General features: G+C 35.9%; 1 protein-coding gene across 1 annotated transcript; it reads right to left on the bottom strand.

Annotated features, from left to right (window-relative positions):
* Window positions 1-415: 415 nt before the first annotated feature.
* On the bottom strand, window positions 416-18,669 carry LOC117324665 (calmodulin-like). Its single transcript, XM_033880601.1, has 5 exons — window positions 18,276-18,669; window positions 4,961-4,991; window positions 4,518-4,661; window positions 2,310-2,552; window positions 416-1,790 (listed from the first exon to the last, which is right to left on the bottom strand). Exons 1-5 carry the CDS (start codon window positions 18,276-18,278, stop codon window positions 1,762-1,764), a joined length of 450 nt encoding a protein of 149 aa, XP_033736492.1. The 5' UTR covers window positions 18,279-18,669; the 3' UTR covers window positions 416-1,761.
* Between the last annotated feature and the right edge of the window lie 425 nt (window positions 18,670-19,094).

Genomic DNA, 19,094 nt, shown 5'->3' with positions numbered 1-19,094 from the left:
GGTAAAGGTCGCACAGATCCAAAAGGTCGCACAGATCCAATGACAAAACACTGCATTTTGTCATTGGGTGATACAGATATTTCACGGTTTGTCAGTTATCGCCAGGACAAGAAATAATTGGGAAGAAATGCAATAATTTGACCTTTGGCCTTCAGATAAACGCCACACTGACCTCATGGCAATGTACTGCAAATCAGCATGAAGTTATGCAAGTATCATGCCAAGATCTAAGATCTAGCGACGAACTCTTTTCCTTTTTCTTTTTTTTTTTTTTCTTTTTTTTTTTTTAAGATCAGACTTTTGAAAAGAATATGAAAAATCTCGTGAAGTATAAAAGCTGTTAACTTGGAAATATTTTATTCTTTCAATTTCCTACATTTATTTCTAAATGACAAATAAAGCAACAAAAATTTCTATTTTAATGTCACAAGTTTTTATTAATCACGAATCGCGCTCACTGCCGATTCGTTCCTTGCTTATCCCACCAAACAAAGGGTACAGTGTATATAGTTGTATTTTGATGTTATGTTATAACTTTGTGAAGTATTGTATACCATATCTGCTATTTTGGCATTTTGGCTTTTGTATCATGCAGTTGGAAACAGATTGCTACCCTTTATCTCAATATAAAATTAGGGAAATGTTGTATAGTTTATTCCACATTTCTTTCACGAATACCAGTTTTTATTTTAAACAAACATGTTTTTTTAAAAGAAGTAAATCAAAATATTTTCCACAAAATGAAACAAAAATCAAAATTTGTTGAATTACATTTTCTTGTAATGTGTATTATAGGAAAATGTTGTTACTGACAACAACAGCCGCAGTTTCGTATTTTCCGGCACTGTTGTCACTCACCTATATAATTATAACCGATCGTTTCCATTCCTTTTAGCATCATCATCTGCCAGAAATAAAAGGGCTGAAAATCGGTAACTCGCTGATTTATATCACTTTAATTTAGGAAAGACCAAATTGCTCAATAAATGTAAAGAAATAAATATAACATGGCGGCGATGATTGTGTCTGTAGATTAATGTTAAACAAATCACGTGTTTGTTTATGTGTGTAACATGAAGCAGTCTCACAGTCAAATAAGTATAACCATATTTCCATCAGAAATATCATGTTTACAAAACAGCACTGAAAACTCATATAGATTTACTTAATTGTGGGTCATAAAAGCTGCTAATTGACAGCAGCAGCGTCAGGTGATCTGACTAAAACAGGGATTATTTTTGTTAATATTTAAACCAAAGCCATCCTTCATTAGTCTGCCAGGGCTCACATTTTTACGCTTTGACGGGAAAAGAATATGACGCTATGCAGGAAAAAACTCGTTCCCAGGATCTCGGCATTGTCATTGCAGCAGCGATAATACACCAGGTCAGGTAACGAGGTTACATATATGCATGGCTATGAATTTTACAGTGAAGAAGCGATGTGTGATGTCAAAGGCCACCCAAAGGTCAACCAAAGGCCACCAAAAGGTCAACCAAAGTTCAAACGAAGCATGGTCACCGTCTCCTTCTCAGGGAAAATTCCAATCCCTGGAGATTAAAACGTGTAGTATATGTGACCTTGAATATTAAAAGCATCATTTCATGGTTCGGCGACCTTTGACCTTCCCGCGTGGCAATGCATGATTTGTGACCTTGAACTTTTCACGTTTCAGTGTTGGATGTGCATGATTTTCATGGAATGGTTTTTAAAGCTGAATGAAGCTTGTTTGTTGTCCTTTTCGAAATCGGTTGAAATCCTTCACTTTTTACACACCATTTTTACAAATTCTGGAAACAAAAATAAAATAAAAGAATAAAAACAACAATATTGTTCCAATCAAAAAACATCAATAAAATAACGTCATATTGTATCAAGTTAAATATTCTATAATTGGAAACATTTGCAATGTAGAACACTTTTTTGTTTTCGAGTAAAATATCCTATATTTTGAATGCCTCATTGACAATAAAGGCCTGCGACAGCGGCTGGTAAGATACATATAAGCACGAGAATTTTGAATCAAGCATATGAAGCATATAGACTCAAATTGAGAACTGGGTAGTTAGCAAAACTTTGCCAAACCTAATATTTTCGATTGAAATTTAGTAAACATTTCCTAAATTGAGGCTATTTCAAATAAAACACGCGGGTTATATGTCAAATGATTTGACAAGGTTTACACACATTTAGTATTTGTCACTGAAAAAATATAAACGTGTATTTTCAAACCAGAGGCTAATTTCCTGGATATCACTTGCATAAAGAAAAAGAGTATAAATGAGTTGTAATTCTAAAATTAGCAATACCTTCATAATTTACTTGACCGTCACCATCGATGTCAGCCTCCTTGATCATTTCGTCCACCTCCTCCTCCGAAAGACGCTCCCCCAAGTTGGTCATTACATATCTCAGCTCGGTTGCACTGATAAAGCCATTCCCATCTTTATCGAACACTTTAAATGCGTCCCTCATTTCCGTTTCCGGGTCAATGTTTTTCATAAACCGAATCATCATTTCCACAAACTCGTCAAAGTCTACCGTCCCACTGCCTGTGTAGAGATAGCAAAGCAAGTGATACGACATCAAAACAAACACAAGGCAATATCATGGCATGAATATTCTCCCGAGGGAGACTTCTGTGAATGTTAGAAATATCACACTCGATCATGTTACGATTCCTGGACCATTCCCCGTGAACTGTAAACGTGGTTATTTTCGTAGGGGTTATGTTTTGTGATTTCGATATGTTAACTTTACGAATGGAAATTTTCGTAATTGTGCCACCTTCGTTTGTAGTGCGAGATTACGCAAATTGATATCAAAATAATACGCGTAGGGGAAATTTTCGCGATCAAAGGGACTCCGAGTAATTAGCGTACATTTTCCCCTCGCGTGAATTTCCACGTTTACAGTATCTCCGAAATGGACCAATCTCAAATGGAAATTCCCTTTCATGCTTTCCATGCATGTTTTCAATAACGCTTACCCATTTCGGATTTTTGGAATATGACACGACAAAGATGTCTATCGTCTATCGAGTAATTAAACAAATCATTCGTTTTGAGAATTTAATTTACTTCTGCTTTAAAACAAGCAATTACCCTGGCTAAAATGTTGGATATATATACGTATATATTTGTTACGTCGCATTTAATTGGCTTTTAGAACTGTACAAGAACTTGGAACTATGGAAAAGGGCCGTTAAAAATTTAATAAACTACTAGGAATAGATGTTACATTATAAGTCTTCATCATTAAATAGCATACATTTGAAACGTTTTATGCTGTAATGGAAATAGAAGTTACACAAAACTTTGGAAAAATAACTATCGAGAGTGAAAGGAATGCCATTTATTACATTTTTACCAGTGAAATATCAAAAATTATTCATTCTATAAAAGTGATATTTTTCACTAGTGAAGAATATCATATTTTTTACAAGTGAAAAATATCACTTTTGCTGATTTGACCAATCAAATTAATGATTAGAAAATAGCAAAATAATTGACCAATCAGAAAGCCCGACATATACGTCAGCAGCTGGAAAGGGGAAACTACTTTTTTTGTTTACAAATTATCGCTGTAGTCCTAGTTAGCATACGGGATAGGGTTTTCGTTGATAAAAAATGTAATAAACAGAATATCTAACAGTGTCTTCAGTAAAACCAAATATATTTCACTCGTGTGGCTAATATTTTGATATTTTTCACTCGTGCTGCGCACTCGTGAAAAACATCAAAATATTAGCCCCACTCGTGAAATATATTTGGTATTACTAAAGACACTGTTAGATATCCTCTATATACAACAACCACGAGTTTATATCACCTGTTTCTACCACAATTAAAAAAAGGTTTCACGAGAAAGAATTGGACCAAATGTGTTTTGTTTACAATGTCATTTGGGTGTAAGTATATAACCTGTAGTGAAATGCCGCTCATTAATATACAAAACTGACAATTTCAGAAATTTGTTGAGATAGTATAAATTATAACAAGTAATCAACAAGATTATCACCGCCAAAACATAGATTAAATTTACAGACATCTATTAAAAAGATAATCATTAGAAAAACAAGTGCGAACTACTTTTTGTGTATTACCATTTCAACGACAACGTGAAGCGGCTTTCAAGTGTTAAAATCAAAAAGAACTGAACCACGTGATTAAAAAATAGTCCCTGGCAGCGGTTACCGTGTCAGCAAATCAAAACGCATTTTTTTACCACGTGTGGTATAAAATTAATGTAATTCAACAAATGCAATGACTATGCCTTGGGAGTTTAATTACACCTTGCTATTTTGATAAAAAAAAAAACCCGCATTTTTAACGTTAATGAAATAAACAATCATCTATTTTTATAAAATATATAGTAAATATGAAGTGTTGCTCTTTCTTCTTGAATTATATTAAGCCTTATTTCAATTTATTATTTTCTGTGTACGTTATACTGCATTGGAACAATTCCAAACTTGAATATATTCGTTTGTTGGGGTAAGCAAAAATCTGTTTTACCGTCGTTATCGGCGTCGTGGATAATCTTGAAAAGGTCCTCATCTGTCGGTGCCTGTCCGAGTGACCGCATCACTGTTCCTAGTTCTGTACTGTTAATATGGCCGTCACCATTTTTGTCGAACATTGAAAACGCTTCCCGCCATTCTACAAGATAAAGGTAATATATTACAAACTGATAGCTTTGACAGAACATTGGAGTTACGAACTTATCAAACTTAAGACAACGAATTTGCTTATTTCATTACATGTTTATTACAGCAAGAAAATCATACAAAAATGAAACAAGTTTAAATTTTATATTTAGGAAGTAATTAGTGTATATTACTTACTGTTTTATAAAGATGAAGATATACAATTTCTGTATATTAAGTATACGAAAAGTACCTAAAGGACATTTATGTATTATATTACTTGTATATAGAAATCTATTTGCATATTCTTACCTTTAAGTGTTTCATCTGTCACTTTGTCTGCCTGTAACAAATTTGAAAAGTATCTTATAACAAATATTATGTTATTGTTTGTATAAACGTTTTGTTAGAAGGAAATCAGTTCATCTCATCATTCGTTAGTACCGTTTTTGCCATCGCATACTAACTTAATTGCTAACTACAAATGTAACTCTTAAATGTCCTTCTATAGTTTCAATGCTATTTATCAATGAAGATACAACCAAAAAGTAATGATGATGTACATAAATACAAATATAATTGATATATAAAACATTATTTAGTCGGAGTTTCGTAGGAATATGTCGGTGGAAATGAATGATGGGAATGAAATCTACCATTCAGCAGTAGTTTCGTAGGAATCAATCGGCGTAAGTGTAAAAAGGGATTATTATTTAAAATTATAACTAGTCAATACTTTACCTTTAACATTTTGTTTATCTCCGTTTAAATCAAGTTAAGACATTGAATAAAAAATGACATTGTTTCGTGTTTTTTCATATTTCACCCATGAAACGAGAAACAAATCTCTATATGGACATGGCAGACTTAAGTATTTTTAACACTTTTTTTTTTAAATTCAGTTTACTGTCAACCTGTTGACAGGAAAAAACACAATGTTTCGAAAGCTGAAGGTTGATAATTAGTGAAAAGACATAAACTGATTGCCGCAGTGACCCATTTTGGATATTTTCAGTATGAAGAGAAATCTCAAATGGTACCGATTATAAAATTAATTGCGGTTTCATATGCATCTATCATCGTGATGTAATACTATTTAACATCATGTCCGAAAATTATATATAGACATAGTTTAATTCTTTGAAATCTAATGATTACTAATGGAAATAACCCAATATGCACTTAAGCCTTTCTGTACAGATATTCTCATATGTTTTGTCAAGTTTTTCCTTTCTGTATATGTCAAAAGATTTTGTTTGACTGACCTCACAGATACATGCCTGACGCCTGCCATGATTCTAGACATCACGAACGAGACATATTTGTGTTGTCCAACAGTGATTGGTAAACCACACGTTGGCACAGTATCAAGTACGTCTATCCACCAAACCTAGCCAGTATACATACACGTCTCTTAAAGTATTGGACAGCGAGACAGAATGGCGGAGAGTTGCAGAAAATGTTCAAGCCAATACGTTTATGAATTAAACATGCACTTTCTTTGGTAATAAGTAATTCTGTTGCACGTTGTTCCCTGTTAACGAACGAGAACAAAGGGCATTTTGTCAAGAATTGTTAGCATGGAACAATAATGTAATCGTTACTGTTATAACATAATCATAATTTGATTTATTTGTCGTCAATTTCTAAAACTAAAACCTGACAATTCAAATCAACAAACCTATGTATTGTTTTACATCTGTATTCAATCTTGGTGTCCAAATATTTGACAGGTTTTGATCTGCATTCCCAAATATAGATTACAAGTACATTAAAAATTTATGAAAGAATAAAAACGGCTAGCCAAGGAATGGCGGCGCGGCATGTGACGGAAGGTTGAGAAATGTATTTATAGATATGTGTAATTTTGTATATTATATATCTGTACTATACCGAACAGTGTTAGGTTAATCGTGCGCCTAGCTCTGCTGTGGATGTCCACAGCGTCTATACCTACGTGTGTATTGACAATGCATTCATCGGCTACACATGTACTTATTTACCGCAATGCTTTATTATCACTCTCCTCATCCTCCCCCTCCCCTTTCCTCCCCCACCCTCCCCCACATCGTGATCTAAAATGAGAGTGTGGAGAGGATAAAGAAGCGTTATTACAGCGCAGCTGTTTCACCAAGGGAAGTACATAGGGAGGAGAGTTGTTGCGAAATGTCAAACCAAAGATGAATTTATCAACCTGTCACAGACAGGCCCCTTCATAGCGCATGCATGCGAAATTCACGGCAATTACACGGTATGCATGCGACAAAGCAAAGGCCTGAGTATTACAAATAATTACGCCATTATGTCCACACCATCTATACATAGTAGTGATGTATGCTTTGCTAATGCCTGTTGGTCTGATCACATATCTCATTAAAGGATGCATGTGTAAAGGCCTTGAAGCATGAATCATGATTTCTGCCCCAGGGTATATCTCCTAGCGAATTACGCTTAGTCATTTTCACTATTTATCGCAAAACAATATTTCTCTTTAGACACTTTATTGTGAAACAGTAGTCTCGTTTTCACGAATACACTCTATAGTTAATGTTGTTTCACGATGACCGAAAATTGTGTGTGAAACAATGAAAAGAAATGACTTTAGGAAATTTATGTTCGTCCCATCTGCAATTAACAATTAAATGTCAAATGTTAAATTCACATTGGTTATTCTGCAATTAAGCAAGAGTAAATATAATTTAGTACCTGAACTTTCAGTGCTATTGAAAGGATGAAAATGGTAGTTTTGATTTTAAACAACTGTTAATACACTAGGTATACACCGCAATAACAAAGTAACATTTTAACAGACTAAAGTGACATTATCAATCATTATGAAATATCTTGTCTTTCTTAGAAAAACAAACATGAAAACATCTTATTATATATTTTTGAGTACAACAGATAAAATACGATAGAAAGCTTTCAGAGAGAAAACTTTCTCTGAAAGCTCTGCTATGATAACGTCCTGTTACAAAAATGAGATAAAATGTGGCAATTCTATCGCATTTCTGCAACAGGACATTATCACAGCAGAGCTTTAATGAAATACACTGTACTGCCGTACTTTATCTATTGGTGGCAAAAGGTATATAATATTACACAACTGTACTGTATACATGTACATGTTAAATTTCACAGAGTCCCTGAGTCCCTGCGGTTGTCCTTGACAGGCATAGATCGCGGGTAATAAATTTCGCGCAACCTTTTCAGCATTCTGCAGTAAACACTTCTGTACATTTCTGTGTATATAAGAATATATTCACTGGGTATTTCTTTTTGCGGTGTATGCAATGACAGCGAATACAGTGAAATTAAACCCCCGCGAATATTACAAACTATACAGTATACTGAAACAATTAAATAGTATCAAGTATTAGAAGGTTTACTACAATTCTCTAGATATCATTATCTAAAACAAAAGAAAATAAATAATCAACTCATACAATAAAGACGACTACCTGTTATTTTATATCATACAGATAATTTAGTGAGTTAAGTTATCTTAAAAAACAACTAGACAGGTAATACTAGATATGCCTCAATACAATTTTTTCCTAACACTCAATGGGATCACGTGATCTAACCTTTGTCTTCTTTTGGTGTATCCTGAGTTACTTTTCCTTGGAATCATATTCTCTTAATAATTATGTCGCTATCTCTGTGTAATTGTTTTACTATACAGTTGCGATGTTTAGGCATTGAATAAAGGTATATTTTCTTAGTTGTCCGGTAGTAGTGACATCCAGTTGAAAGCATCTTGTACAGACCTTGAACATTGTACTTCTATATATTAAGTTAAACCTTTTACCAAAGAATTTACTTAATAATGAATTCCAGCACTAAAGTATCTTTTTCAGATTTTATGTAAATGACAACGATATGGCAAACTAAAGAGATCAAAACAATAGGGGAAATGTTTATTAATGTTTATGAGGCATTGTTGATGCGAGTGATCAACATGTGGCGACCTATGAAAAAAGTAAGAAAGGTTTCATTGTAGAATCCCGGGAAACAAAACAGCTATTTTACTAGACTTTACCTATCATTCAACATAAACTGTATATACAACTAAATTCATATCTAAATGTGTTTCTCACATGAGAGACTTTTGTAAAAAAAAAAAAAAAAGAAAAAGAAAAAAAAAACTTTCTAGGTAACGAGGATCAAGAAATACGATTATAAGAGAAAGATTATTTTGTTAGACTCAGCAGTGGTGTACTTGGCATCTTCAGTAAGCGTACATGCAGTGTTTATAGTCTTAATAGGGGTTAGTACTTTACAACCACATCACAAACAAACCACACATAATCAACCCTGTTCCTCTAGAAGAGGAAAAAATATCCAATTATGTTAAAGTACAAATGCACAGCAGCTGGTTATGTTGAAAAGCCTCACACATCTACAGTATACACCTATACTCTGGCCTGGATATGAAAATAAATGCTTTGTTAGGGGTATCTTGCCCAGTAGCCGAACTCAAAGATGAACAGTCATGTTGTTAATTTCTACTTAATGACAGACGTCAAAGTTCTGATGTTAATGGAGTACATGTGTATATCTATATATAAATTGTATTGTATCCATACCGATGAATATTTTCTCCTCTTGTATCCTTGAACTTCGGTTAATACCGTACAATATGCGTTGGTCTAATTTTACAACATCACACATATGTGTTCTGCTGTGGTATAAATACTGATATCTAAGCTAGTTTAAATGACTATCTATTGAATTAACAAAACAAAAACAAAAATATGGATCAAAACTACGTTATAAAATATACATTCCAAATTTATATCCTGGCCTTTTACAGTGCCAGTAAAACAGACAGGGCATATGTCATTTCCTGGACACTGTAAGCAGTTTTTCATTTGACGCTTGGCAGCATGTTTACATGATTATACTTTGTTAAACAACAAACACCCGAAGCAACGCTTGAAAACTCCAATCATTTTTCAATCAGTCTCTTATCAAGTCATATATTCAATGACATTTTCAATATCATATTGTCAATATATCATTTCAAATGACATGTATCCGATGTAATACATGTATATTCAATGTCTTTAATTGAAAGTCATATAATCAATGTCTTATATCCGATGCAATATATTCGATATCATACCTGTATAATCAATGTCATATATCCAATGTCACATTCACTGACAAATATGGGGAATTTAGTGAGGTCACTTATCACATTGTAATGATGACGTCATCTTTCAATAGGGAGTCTACACATATTTTTCCTCAAAGAGAATTAACAATCAACCGATAATGTTTAACAGTTTCTTTGAATGTAACCAATTCGTATAAAAATATAACATTCGACTTTCAACCTCCATATGAAAATCCTCAAAAGTCACAGAGCCGTTATTTTGATACATGTCCACCGGTCTGATGTTCGTGTGCATTGCCATGTTTGCCAGATGCATGACCATGTTCCGTAAACTATCACATATGTGTGGAGGTATGGTCATATGTTTTAGAGACGTGGCCAGGTACAAAGAGGCGATGCCCTGCGCACTGTGTTTGACAGTCAAGCACTGATGATGTAAGGAGGCATATCATTATGCTCTGGGGGTGTGACCATATGGTGAAAAGGCGTGGCAAGGTGATAAAGAGAGGTGATCATGTGTTCTAGAGGTGTGGCCAGGTCCTCTTCTGGAAGTGCCCCGCACACCGTTCACCACATAAATCATACTTTAATGCACTTTAGGTGCAAACTATCTCTTACTTTATAATTTGATAATCATATAATATGCATATACATAATGTAAATGTTCAATTACGGATGCTGTCACTGTATTTGGGTGTTAATGATTTTCTAATTATTTTCTGCTTTCTGTAGTAATCACTATACATCTGTTAAATGATATTATCAACATACACACACATACAAATGTATGTATATATAATATATATATAAACAAAAGTGAATAGTGTCAATGTGATTGTAACCCTCTTAACTAAGCATTATTATATTTATTACATGCCTTACAGGGTAAAGTTGGGTGAGATGTGGTGACTTGCTAGTTATGTATAATTGATTTATCTCCTTCCAATCTCAATTGATAATCTTATTTGATTTGGACTTAATCAGAATTATACAATTTTATGTTTAATTTTAAATTCTTATATGGTACCAGTTTATATGCGGTAGGGAGATGCGTGTTTGGTCAACACATGAGTAGAAGACTACTGGTATTTACCAAATGGACATTATAGTCAGAAACTCTGTTGTTGATCAGGCACTTGTCTCTCTCCTGCATAGTAAACGAGTTTTCATAAATATTTAACAATAACTTGAAAATTATTATAAAGAAAAAGAAAATACATAAGATTATCGTTTTATATTATTCACAAATACTCTTTCTATATATATATACTGTAATTTCCATTCTTGACTAATAACCAAATACTAATTATTTGAAATAAATGTAATAATTTATGGAGAGAACGTTAATATAGGCTTAGCCTGATGTTCAATCCATTTGATTATCAATAAAATATGTTGAAATGAAAATAAATCATACTTGAATACACGGATCTCAGGTAATCGCCTACAGAGCAACTAATAAGTGTTTTTAATCATTTGAACAAGTCAGCAGTTGTATGAAAGGTTGGTAGAAGACAGTTAGAAAGCTTTCTTGATGTCATTTAACAAATTTTGCATGCTAAAGAATAGTTCGTAATTCATTATACTAACATACTATTATTTTGTGTTATTCATTTTCCGAAAACAGGCATTTTCAGAGTCTTGTGACGATTATCACTGAAGCATGATTATTTCCCTTCAACTCATGAAGACGCCTTTAAAATATTCCATATTCTTCAACAGCATGTATCACTGTTGACATTGTTTTTTGTTTTTGTTTTTTGTTTTTTTTTTTTTGCAATCAGCAGTTGCTGACATTAATTACGAAATGGGGAACAAATATTGGGAACAATTCATCGAATATCGAATCATGTGCATTTTATACTATAAGTAAGGTAACACATGGACGCTACCATCCAGAAACAGAAAATTCCCAATTTAAAAACTAAAATAGTCACGCTAGCCTTGCAGCTTAGTGAAACATTTTTTTGCCCTAAAATTAAACAAAAAGTATCACATTTCGTCAATCAATAAATCTCCAATAATGATTAGCAAAGTTAAAACGTAAAAATCTAATCGTACAAAAATATTTTGAACCAGAGTACGGCAATAATTTTTTAACTGCTATACTCCACATGTAAAATTACGTCTATAACACGTTCAACAATAAATTTGTGTTGTTGCAGGAAGCCTTCTCTTGTTACCTGCATACAAGTAGAACCCCCCCCCCCCCCCCCCCCCCCTCCCCCTCTCCCTCCCCCCTTAGTTTTTTTTCTATTTTTTCGTTGTGCTACTGTTCTCTAACATACAGTCATATTTTGTAATTGACAGTGAGTTCTTAATTAGTCCTAGCATACTATACCCCATTCTTACCATTGCTTTTAAAGAACACTACACCACATGTTGCCTGTTGTTTGGCCATCTGAAGACAAGACATTCACCACTAATTACAAGCGAATATGTTCTTTGATGTGCAACAGACATGCAATGGTATTTTGCTACTTACCTATCCAAACTAGTATTATAGATGGACGTACAAAACCCTGCATTTACTTTCTATTTTTGTACAAATCATTTAATAATACAGCATGTCCCAAACCTTAATTGTTGTTGATAGCTGTGATCCCATATTCCTCAACTTGTAATATCCATGTCAGAATTTGACCGGAAGACCCAGTGAAGCCTTTGTTGGCAATGTCGGCTAATTTCCCTCTTCATGGATTTTTTCGAAGAATAACAAACATGTTTCTGTCCTAATGTACCACAAAAACAGTACAACAACTTTTTTACATATACAGTTGCGTCATTGTTTCTTGAATCACACGACAAATGATGACGTCATTTCATAATAACCTTAGATACCTTTTGGTGAAGCTTTTGCGTCGTAATGACAACGTCATCTAAGCGCGTGACAAAATATACATCAATGAGACGCTGGTACATTATAGCAAATAAATATCTGCATTCAGATAGATAAGCATATCAAAGAATGAAATTGATTCTTCCCACGTTTCTATGTTGTCTGATAATGGTGTTATTCCTTTTTGCTTGCACTAGTGTTGATGGTAGCCGTTGTTTTATTTTGTCTCGCAAAACATTATCCCTTTTAAGACTGTTGTATGTCAAAGAGAATCCTTCAAAAATCATTTAAGCTCTCTGATCACGATCTTCTTATGAATCACACCTTTTTAGTAATATAATAAATAGCCACAACATTGTATATATATATCAAACATCTTCTGTAAAACTCATTTGAGTAGGCTTGCCATCTTGATAACACCTAAGAAAATGAAATGATGTTTCATTTTCATGAATCTTTCTATTGTTTCCTGCCCCTGGCTGAATCTATTACAGTTTTGTATGGTGAAATACTCGCTGGCTGTCTATTCAATTAAAGAGCTTTGGTGAGCGGTGCCGAAATAATGATAGGGCCGGTGTTAATCAGTATATCAAAGCAGGGAATTCACTACCCCACAAGTTACAAAAATATAAAATATCCACTTCCGTGTAGGCCACGCACGCAACATCACATAGATTGTATATAGTTACGAGCTTGCGGCAAATTCACCTGCCAAACTTTGGAATTATACATGAAGATTTCAAGGTGTAAAAAGCCCATGGTCTCATCACCTCAGAGCGGCCTCTTCTTGTTGTGTCCATTTAACTTCAACCCTTAATGCAGATACAAGCTACCATAAAGAACGATCCTTTGACCTGAAGTCTGCCATTTTCTATATAAGGAGTTACGTCACTCAATAATTCAGCCATGCGGGCGTGCTCCAGTGATCACCAATCTCCATCAAACAGTCGTTAGTTATATTTATTTGTGGAGAACGTGGACATCCATCACTGTTGAATGTTGAAATTTTGTGTAGCCTAGTCGTATAAATTCCTTAGAACAAATCCCATGCCTCGCAGTCAACTAAATCATTCACCGCCATTAATGAAAAGCCTATTCTTAAACCATGACCATGCCTGTCAATGTAGGTTTTTTTCTTCTATCCCTAAGTAAGTGTGATGGTTGTGCACTACATAGGCCGATTCTGTATTCAAAAGACCAACAAATCAATACTCGCTAATACAATAGAGATTGGGAACAAAGACGCTCTTAAATAGTCTTTGAAAACCAATTTTCAATTTTTATGCATACATGATTGACCGAAAGATCGTTTGGCGTTGTCGGTGAAGTTGAAGGGAAAGGAGAAACTTAATTCCTCAATGGATACGATCCTATTAACAAGAACGATTTACCTTGGGATCAAATTGTCCATGATCCTTATTGCACTTAACGCCTGTTCATCGTGAGGAAGTTTTTATTGGTGCGACGTTTTGAGAAACGTTATGATCTAGATGAAATGCTTATGAAATGCTGAGGGTACGAATATTGAACTTGAGAATATGCATCTGAATGAAATGGTCAAGGGAATCTGAACTATAGAAATTTTCATTTTTATTTAAAGTCGAGAAAAAAAAGAGCTTTCTTACATTAAGCAATAATAATAACAAATGGTAATTGGGAAGGAAAACCATTAAACAAGTCCATCGAAAGCCTCCAAAGTCCTAATGATTTTAATGTCGTGGCTAAGGCGATTAAACCAATCCGGTTGAATCCGCAGTCCCCTTAAACCAGTATAAACCATTTTTTTCATCAATATCAGACAATAGTTCGACCGGAAGCCTTCATATGGTTGCTTCAGCACTGCCCTGCAGGTAGGGCGTAAGAATTATACCTGCTGCCCCCATTGCATGATCGTAAGAGGCGACTAAATTTGGGATCTTATCTTTTCTCTTCTTTCTTAACAACTTTCTTCTTCCTAATATCTCCCTTGACAATGCCTCACTTTTGGCCTTTTGGTTGAGCGTTCGCCGCTGTGAGGAAGGCTTTGGGTTCTGTCCCCTAGCCGAGACATACCAGAGTCTTTAAAAATGGTAGTGGCTACTCCTGGTTAGCGCTCAGCATATTTGGAGTGGGACGACTGGTTCGCCCGTTGTCAGTATAATGTGACCGGTCGAGGTGTGCTGCTGGGTGTCTTCGGCAGTATGCTTCAGTGAGGTAGCACTATAAATCGGCAAAAGTTCCGGACTATCACAAGGAGACTTAACACGAACATACCGCAGCCTCCCAAAACACACATACGCACTCACCACACGCATGCATGTCGCACGCACGGGAGGCCGTCCTTAAATGACCTTAGCTGTTAATAGGACGTTAAACTAAATAAACCAAACCAAACCAATGCTTCGGCAACGGAACCTATGCAGTTGAATTTGCAGGCTCTATTACCCCTATATACCGATTGGACAATCTATAAGTTTCGACCAATCAGAGGCAAGTAAATGCCATTTTGTTATAATTAAAAGTGAGTTGACGAAAGTGACCGGTGTCCTATTGCGTACATTACCAAATTTAATCAAATTTCAACATTGATTAAATTTCGAGCTATCACGGGCAAGGAAATGGCCAACAATTGGTTTAAATGTAAAACTGGGGTTACAAAAATGACCGATATTTCATCAAGGTAAATAGGTGTTGTTATAGCTATTGGTTGAAGGAGAAGGCGAGTAGGGATAGGAAGATCTATGGGTGGTAGGAGAGGGCGAGTAGGGGAAGGAAGAGCTATGGGTGGTAGGAGAGGGCGAGTAGGGATTGTAATAGCTATGGATGGAAGGAGAGGGCGAGTAGGTGAAGGAAGAGCTATGGGTGGTAGGAGAGGGCGAGTAGGGATTGTAATAGCTATGGATGGAAGGAGAGGGCGAGTAGGGGTAGGAAGAGCTATGGGTGGTAGGAGAGGGCGAGTAAGGATTGTAATAGCTATGGATGGAAGGAGAGGGCGAGTAGGTGAAGGAAGAGCTATGGATGGTAGGAGAGGGCGAGTAGGGGTAGGAAGATCTATGGGTGGAAGGGGAGGGCGAGTAGGGGTAGGAAGATCTATGGGTGGTAGGAGAGGGCGAGTAAGGATTGTAATAGCTATGGATGGAAGGGGAGGGCGAGTAGGGGAAGGAAGAATTATGGGTGGTAGGAGAGGGCGAGTAGGGGTTGTAATAGCTATGAATGGAATGAAAGGGCGATTAGGGGTCGTAATAGCTATGTGTGGTAGGAGAGGGCGATTAGGGGTTGTAAGAGGTATGGCTGGTAGGAGAGGGAGAGTAGGGATTGTAAGAGCTATGGGTGGTAGCAGAGGGCGATTAGGGGTAGGAAAAGCTATGGGTGGTAGCAGAGGGCGAGTAGGAGTTATAAGAGCTATGGGTGGTAGCAGAGAGTGAGAAGGGGTGGTTAGAGCTATGGATAAAAGATAATTGGCGAGTAGGGGTCGTGAGAGAGCTACAAGTTGAAGGAGATGGAAATCAATACCAATTGATAGAAACAATCAACTATGGACTGATATAAAGGACCATAATTGTTTTACTATTAAATTGGTATGTGTTTTTATCATAAATGAACGAAATAATGCTTGGAAAACGAGATATTTGATGGGAATTGCTTAGTCCTCAAATGGCTTAGTCATTCGCTTAAGAATTGTATTCAGTTTATTAATTAGTTTAAATTTACAGTATGGATATGTAATATCACGATATTATTAATAGATTTGGACCGCGGACGGAAAACATCTTTCAATAGAGGATATCGAAAGCCACAAGTTAAGGAAGAAGACCATTTTCACATTCATTATGATCCTATCACGAAATATGTAATATGAACTATGAGATTTGACGTTTAAAATTTTGCCTTGATTTAAGTGGTGATATATCGTTGAATCTTAAGACGCCTGACATTCCGAAACGCCTGGGTTTTTTCCTTCGCAAAATATGTTGTCAGTGGTTTTCGTGTATCTTTCGTTCATATCTTATCTTACTTTTCGGTTAGAATTGCGTTTTGTTAATATCTTGGTGTTTCTCTGATTTCGCATTGCTGTACCGTTATTATGTGGCCCCGTAGGCCATAATGTTGAAGGGTTAGTTATGCTAACGTGTGGTCCTCAGCTAACGGATGTGTTGATAGGTCAGTAAGCTTATCATATGACCATTGAACTGCTACACAATCAGCCTTCATAGCTTTGATGTTATGTTCACCTCTAGATCCCTACTCGTCCTAAAGAATCTGTATAGATCTCCAGGTAATACTTAGCACGTCCCTCTTAATCTGAATCCGCCACAATAAAAACATAGTGCTAAGGCCTTGTAGCTGAAGGACGGCTAAATATGATAAGATATTCTATCTTCCACTGAAAAACACATGAATTGTGGCCTTCAAACATCCCTGGCTCGCCATTTTATTACTTATTAGCCTGGGACAGATGGGGAAATGAGCCATAGGAACGAGGCTAAATGGAAGCCCGTGTAACGCGATAGTAAATTACTACGGTTTGTAAGAATGCATGTACATGTGCTCATTAAGAGCCCGCAGTCACACAAAACGTGCACACTGTTCGCGCGCGCACACATGTGCATGGCCTACGGTGTGGCGCACCTATTCATTTCCATGGTAATAGTAGGCAGTATATCCCACTATTGACAGAACTGTAATATCATAAAAGTTAGTCACAGGTTAGATTCTTCGTGTGATGTGCTTGGTAACCATCACGAATAAAAGTATGTATATCAGTAAGATATTAGAATGTTCTTACATTGCAGTCATACAGACTTTTTTGTTTTCTGTCAGACTAGTAATGCATATTCACATGTGCGTTGCATGTTCGCGTGATGAAGCATCAAGATTGGAGTTGCTATCATATCACACATTTATCCCTCAGTCGCCATTTTTATTTTCGGAAACATTTTGGTTTGTAACTTTGCCTTGCAGATGATACGATACAAGAACCATGCGATTGAAGATTTGTATATATATACGCAAAATAAAAATAGAAACACACGTTGAAAGATCTCAGTCTCTGGAATCGATCATTTTTATCAGTTGAGTTAGAAGGTAAACTAAGTAACACTAAAACTAGATCTAATCTGTGAAATTGCAGTATGTTTTCTACTAATGAGTAACAAAATAGCATTAGAAAGCACGTGCCTTAAACTCCATTAACACGTGGTGTAAAATAGTTACATCTTAGATAATTCAACTTCATATGAAATGTTCACACACCATGAGCATTAGCCACCCTGATTCTCCTCTGTATATAAAACAAAACATCATATCATGACGTCATGAAACGTCACTTTGGCATAGATAATGACGTCAACACACAAAAACAAAAAAACGAGTATTAAAGAATATACATGCGAGTGTAGACAAAAGCATCCTTCTTAAGTATGACGTACGCATGGTCTGGCCAGTGTAACCGGTATATAATCCACGAACATGCACACGTGCGAGGGAGTATCATGACCGTACTAAATGTAGGATAACGCGATAACTAGCGGTATGTATACAAAACAGAAATGAAGAGAAAGCAAGACGGGGAAAACAACAGGAAAATCTGTAAGAGATCAACAGTATAAAAGATGGCGTCCTCTCGTGACGACACGGCGGTTAGGGATGACAATCGAGTAGCGTCGCGGGCCGGTGGGCAGACTTACCATATCGACGACCAAATAGTGTGAACACAGCTGGAATGTGACAGGAGGTAAGATTAGTGGCAGCCGTCCCTAATCAGCACTCTGCCAGGAATTACAGAATGTTTGTCTACTCCCCGAAACACTGGGCGTAAGTTGGCCTGAGAAGTTCCCCGAGACACGTCATATGTAGCATACCGCACAACAGGTTTAACTCCCGTCAATTGCTTCCTTTTTAAAATTAAATCACTATATGTAATATCACACTCTCGCCCGGATGTATCCGCATACCAAACTAACTCCAACACAATACCGACAGCAGTAGACCTACGAGTTTGTCAACCGTAGACACGGCTGCCCCAGTCAATCTGTTGGGTTGGTCTGCCCATCATTGGGGTATCGCGTTACGGCATGTGTAAGTTATAGACAGACATATAGGTATGTAGTATGTACACGAGACGAAAGGCTTTTTCTGAAGCCTCTTATATAATCGTTACTGCGCTGTTTTCTTTACATGTTGTACACACGGGAAAATATTAGGATAAATCTGACAGCAAAACTGAAAAAATATAATCTGTCTTATGTTCCAGACATTTTCTTTTACATTTGTTTCGAACTAGGATTTGGCCTTGATGTTTCTTTCTTCTTTATTTAGAGGTACGATGTACCTTTAATGACTGTAATGCATAGAAATCAGGTCATGAATTGAAATAGTTTATTATATGATTAGTATTTCCTATGTCATTTGATCATGTTTTAAGTATTGTTATGGATAATAAAACTATTGTCATGTCATCTGACGTCACTATGACGTCACACTATTTTTGTCTTACCTTGACAGGG

The sequence above is a fragment of the Pecten maximus genome, chromosome 3 (genome assembly GCF_902652985.1).
Source record: "Pecten maximus chromosome 3, xPecMax1.1, whole genome shotgun sequence".
NCBI classification, from domain to species: domain Eukaryota; kingdom Metazoa; phylum Mollusca; class Bivalvia; order Pectinida; family Pectinidae; genus Pecten; species Pecten maximus.
Note: the sequence above shows the minus strand (reverse complement) of the source record. Positions and strands in the feature narration are given on the sequence as shown.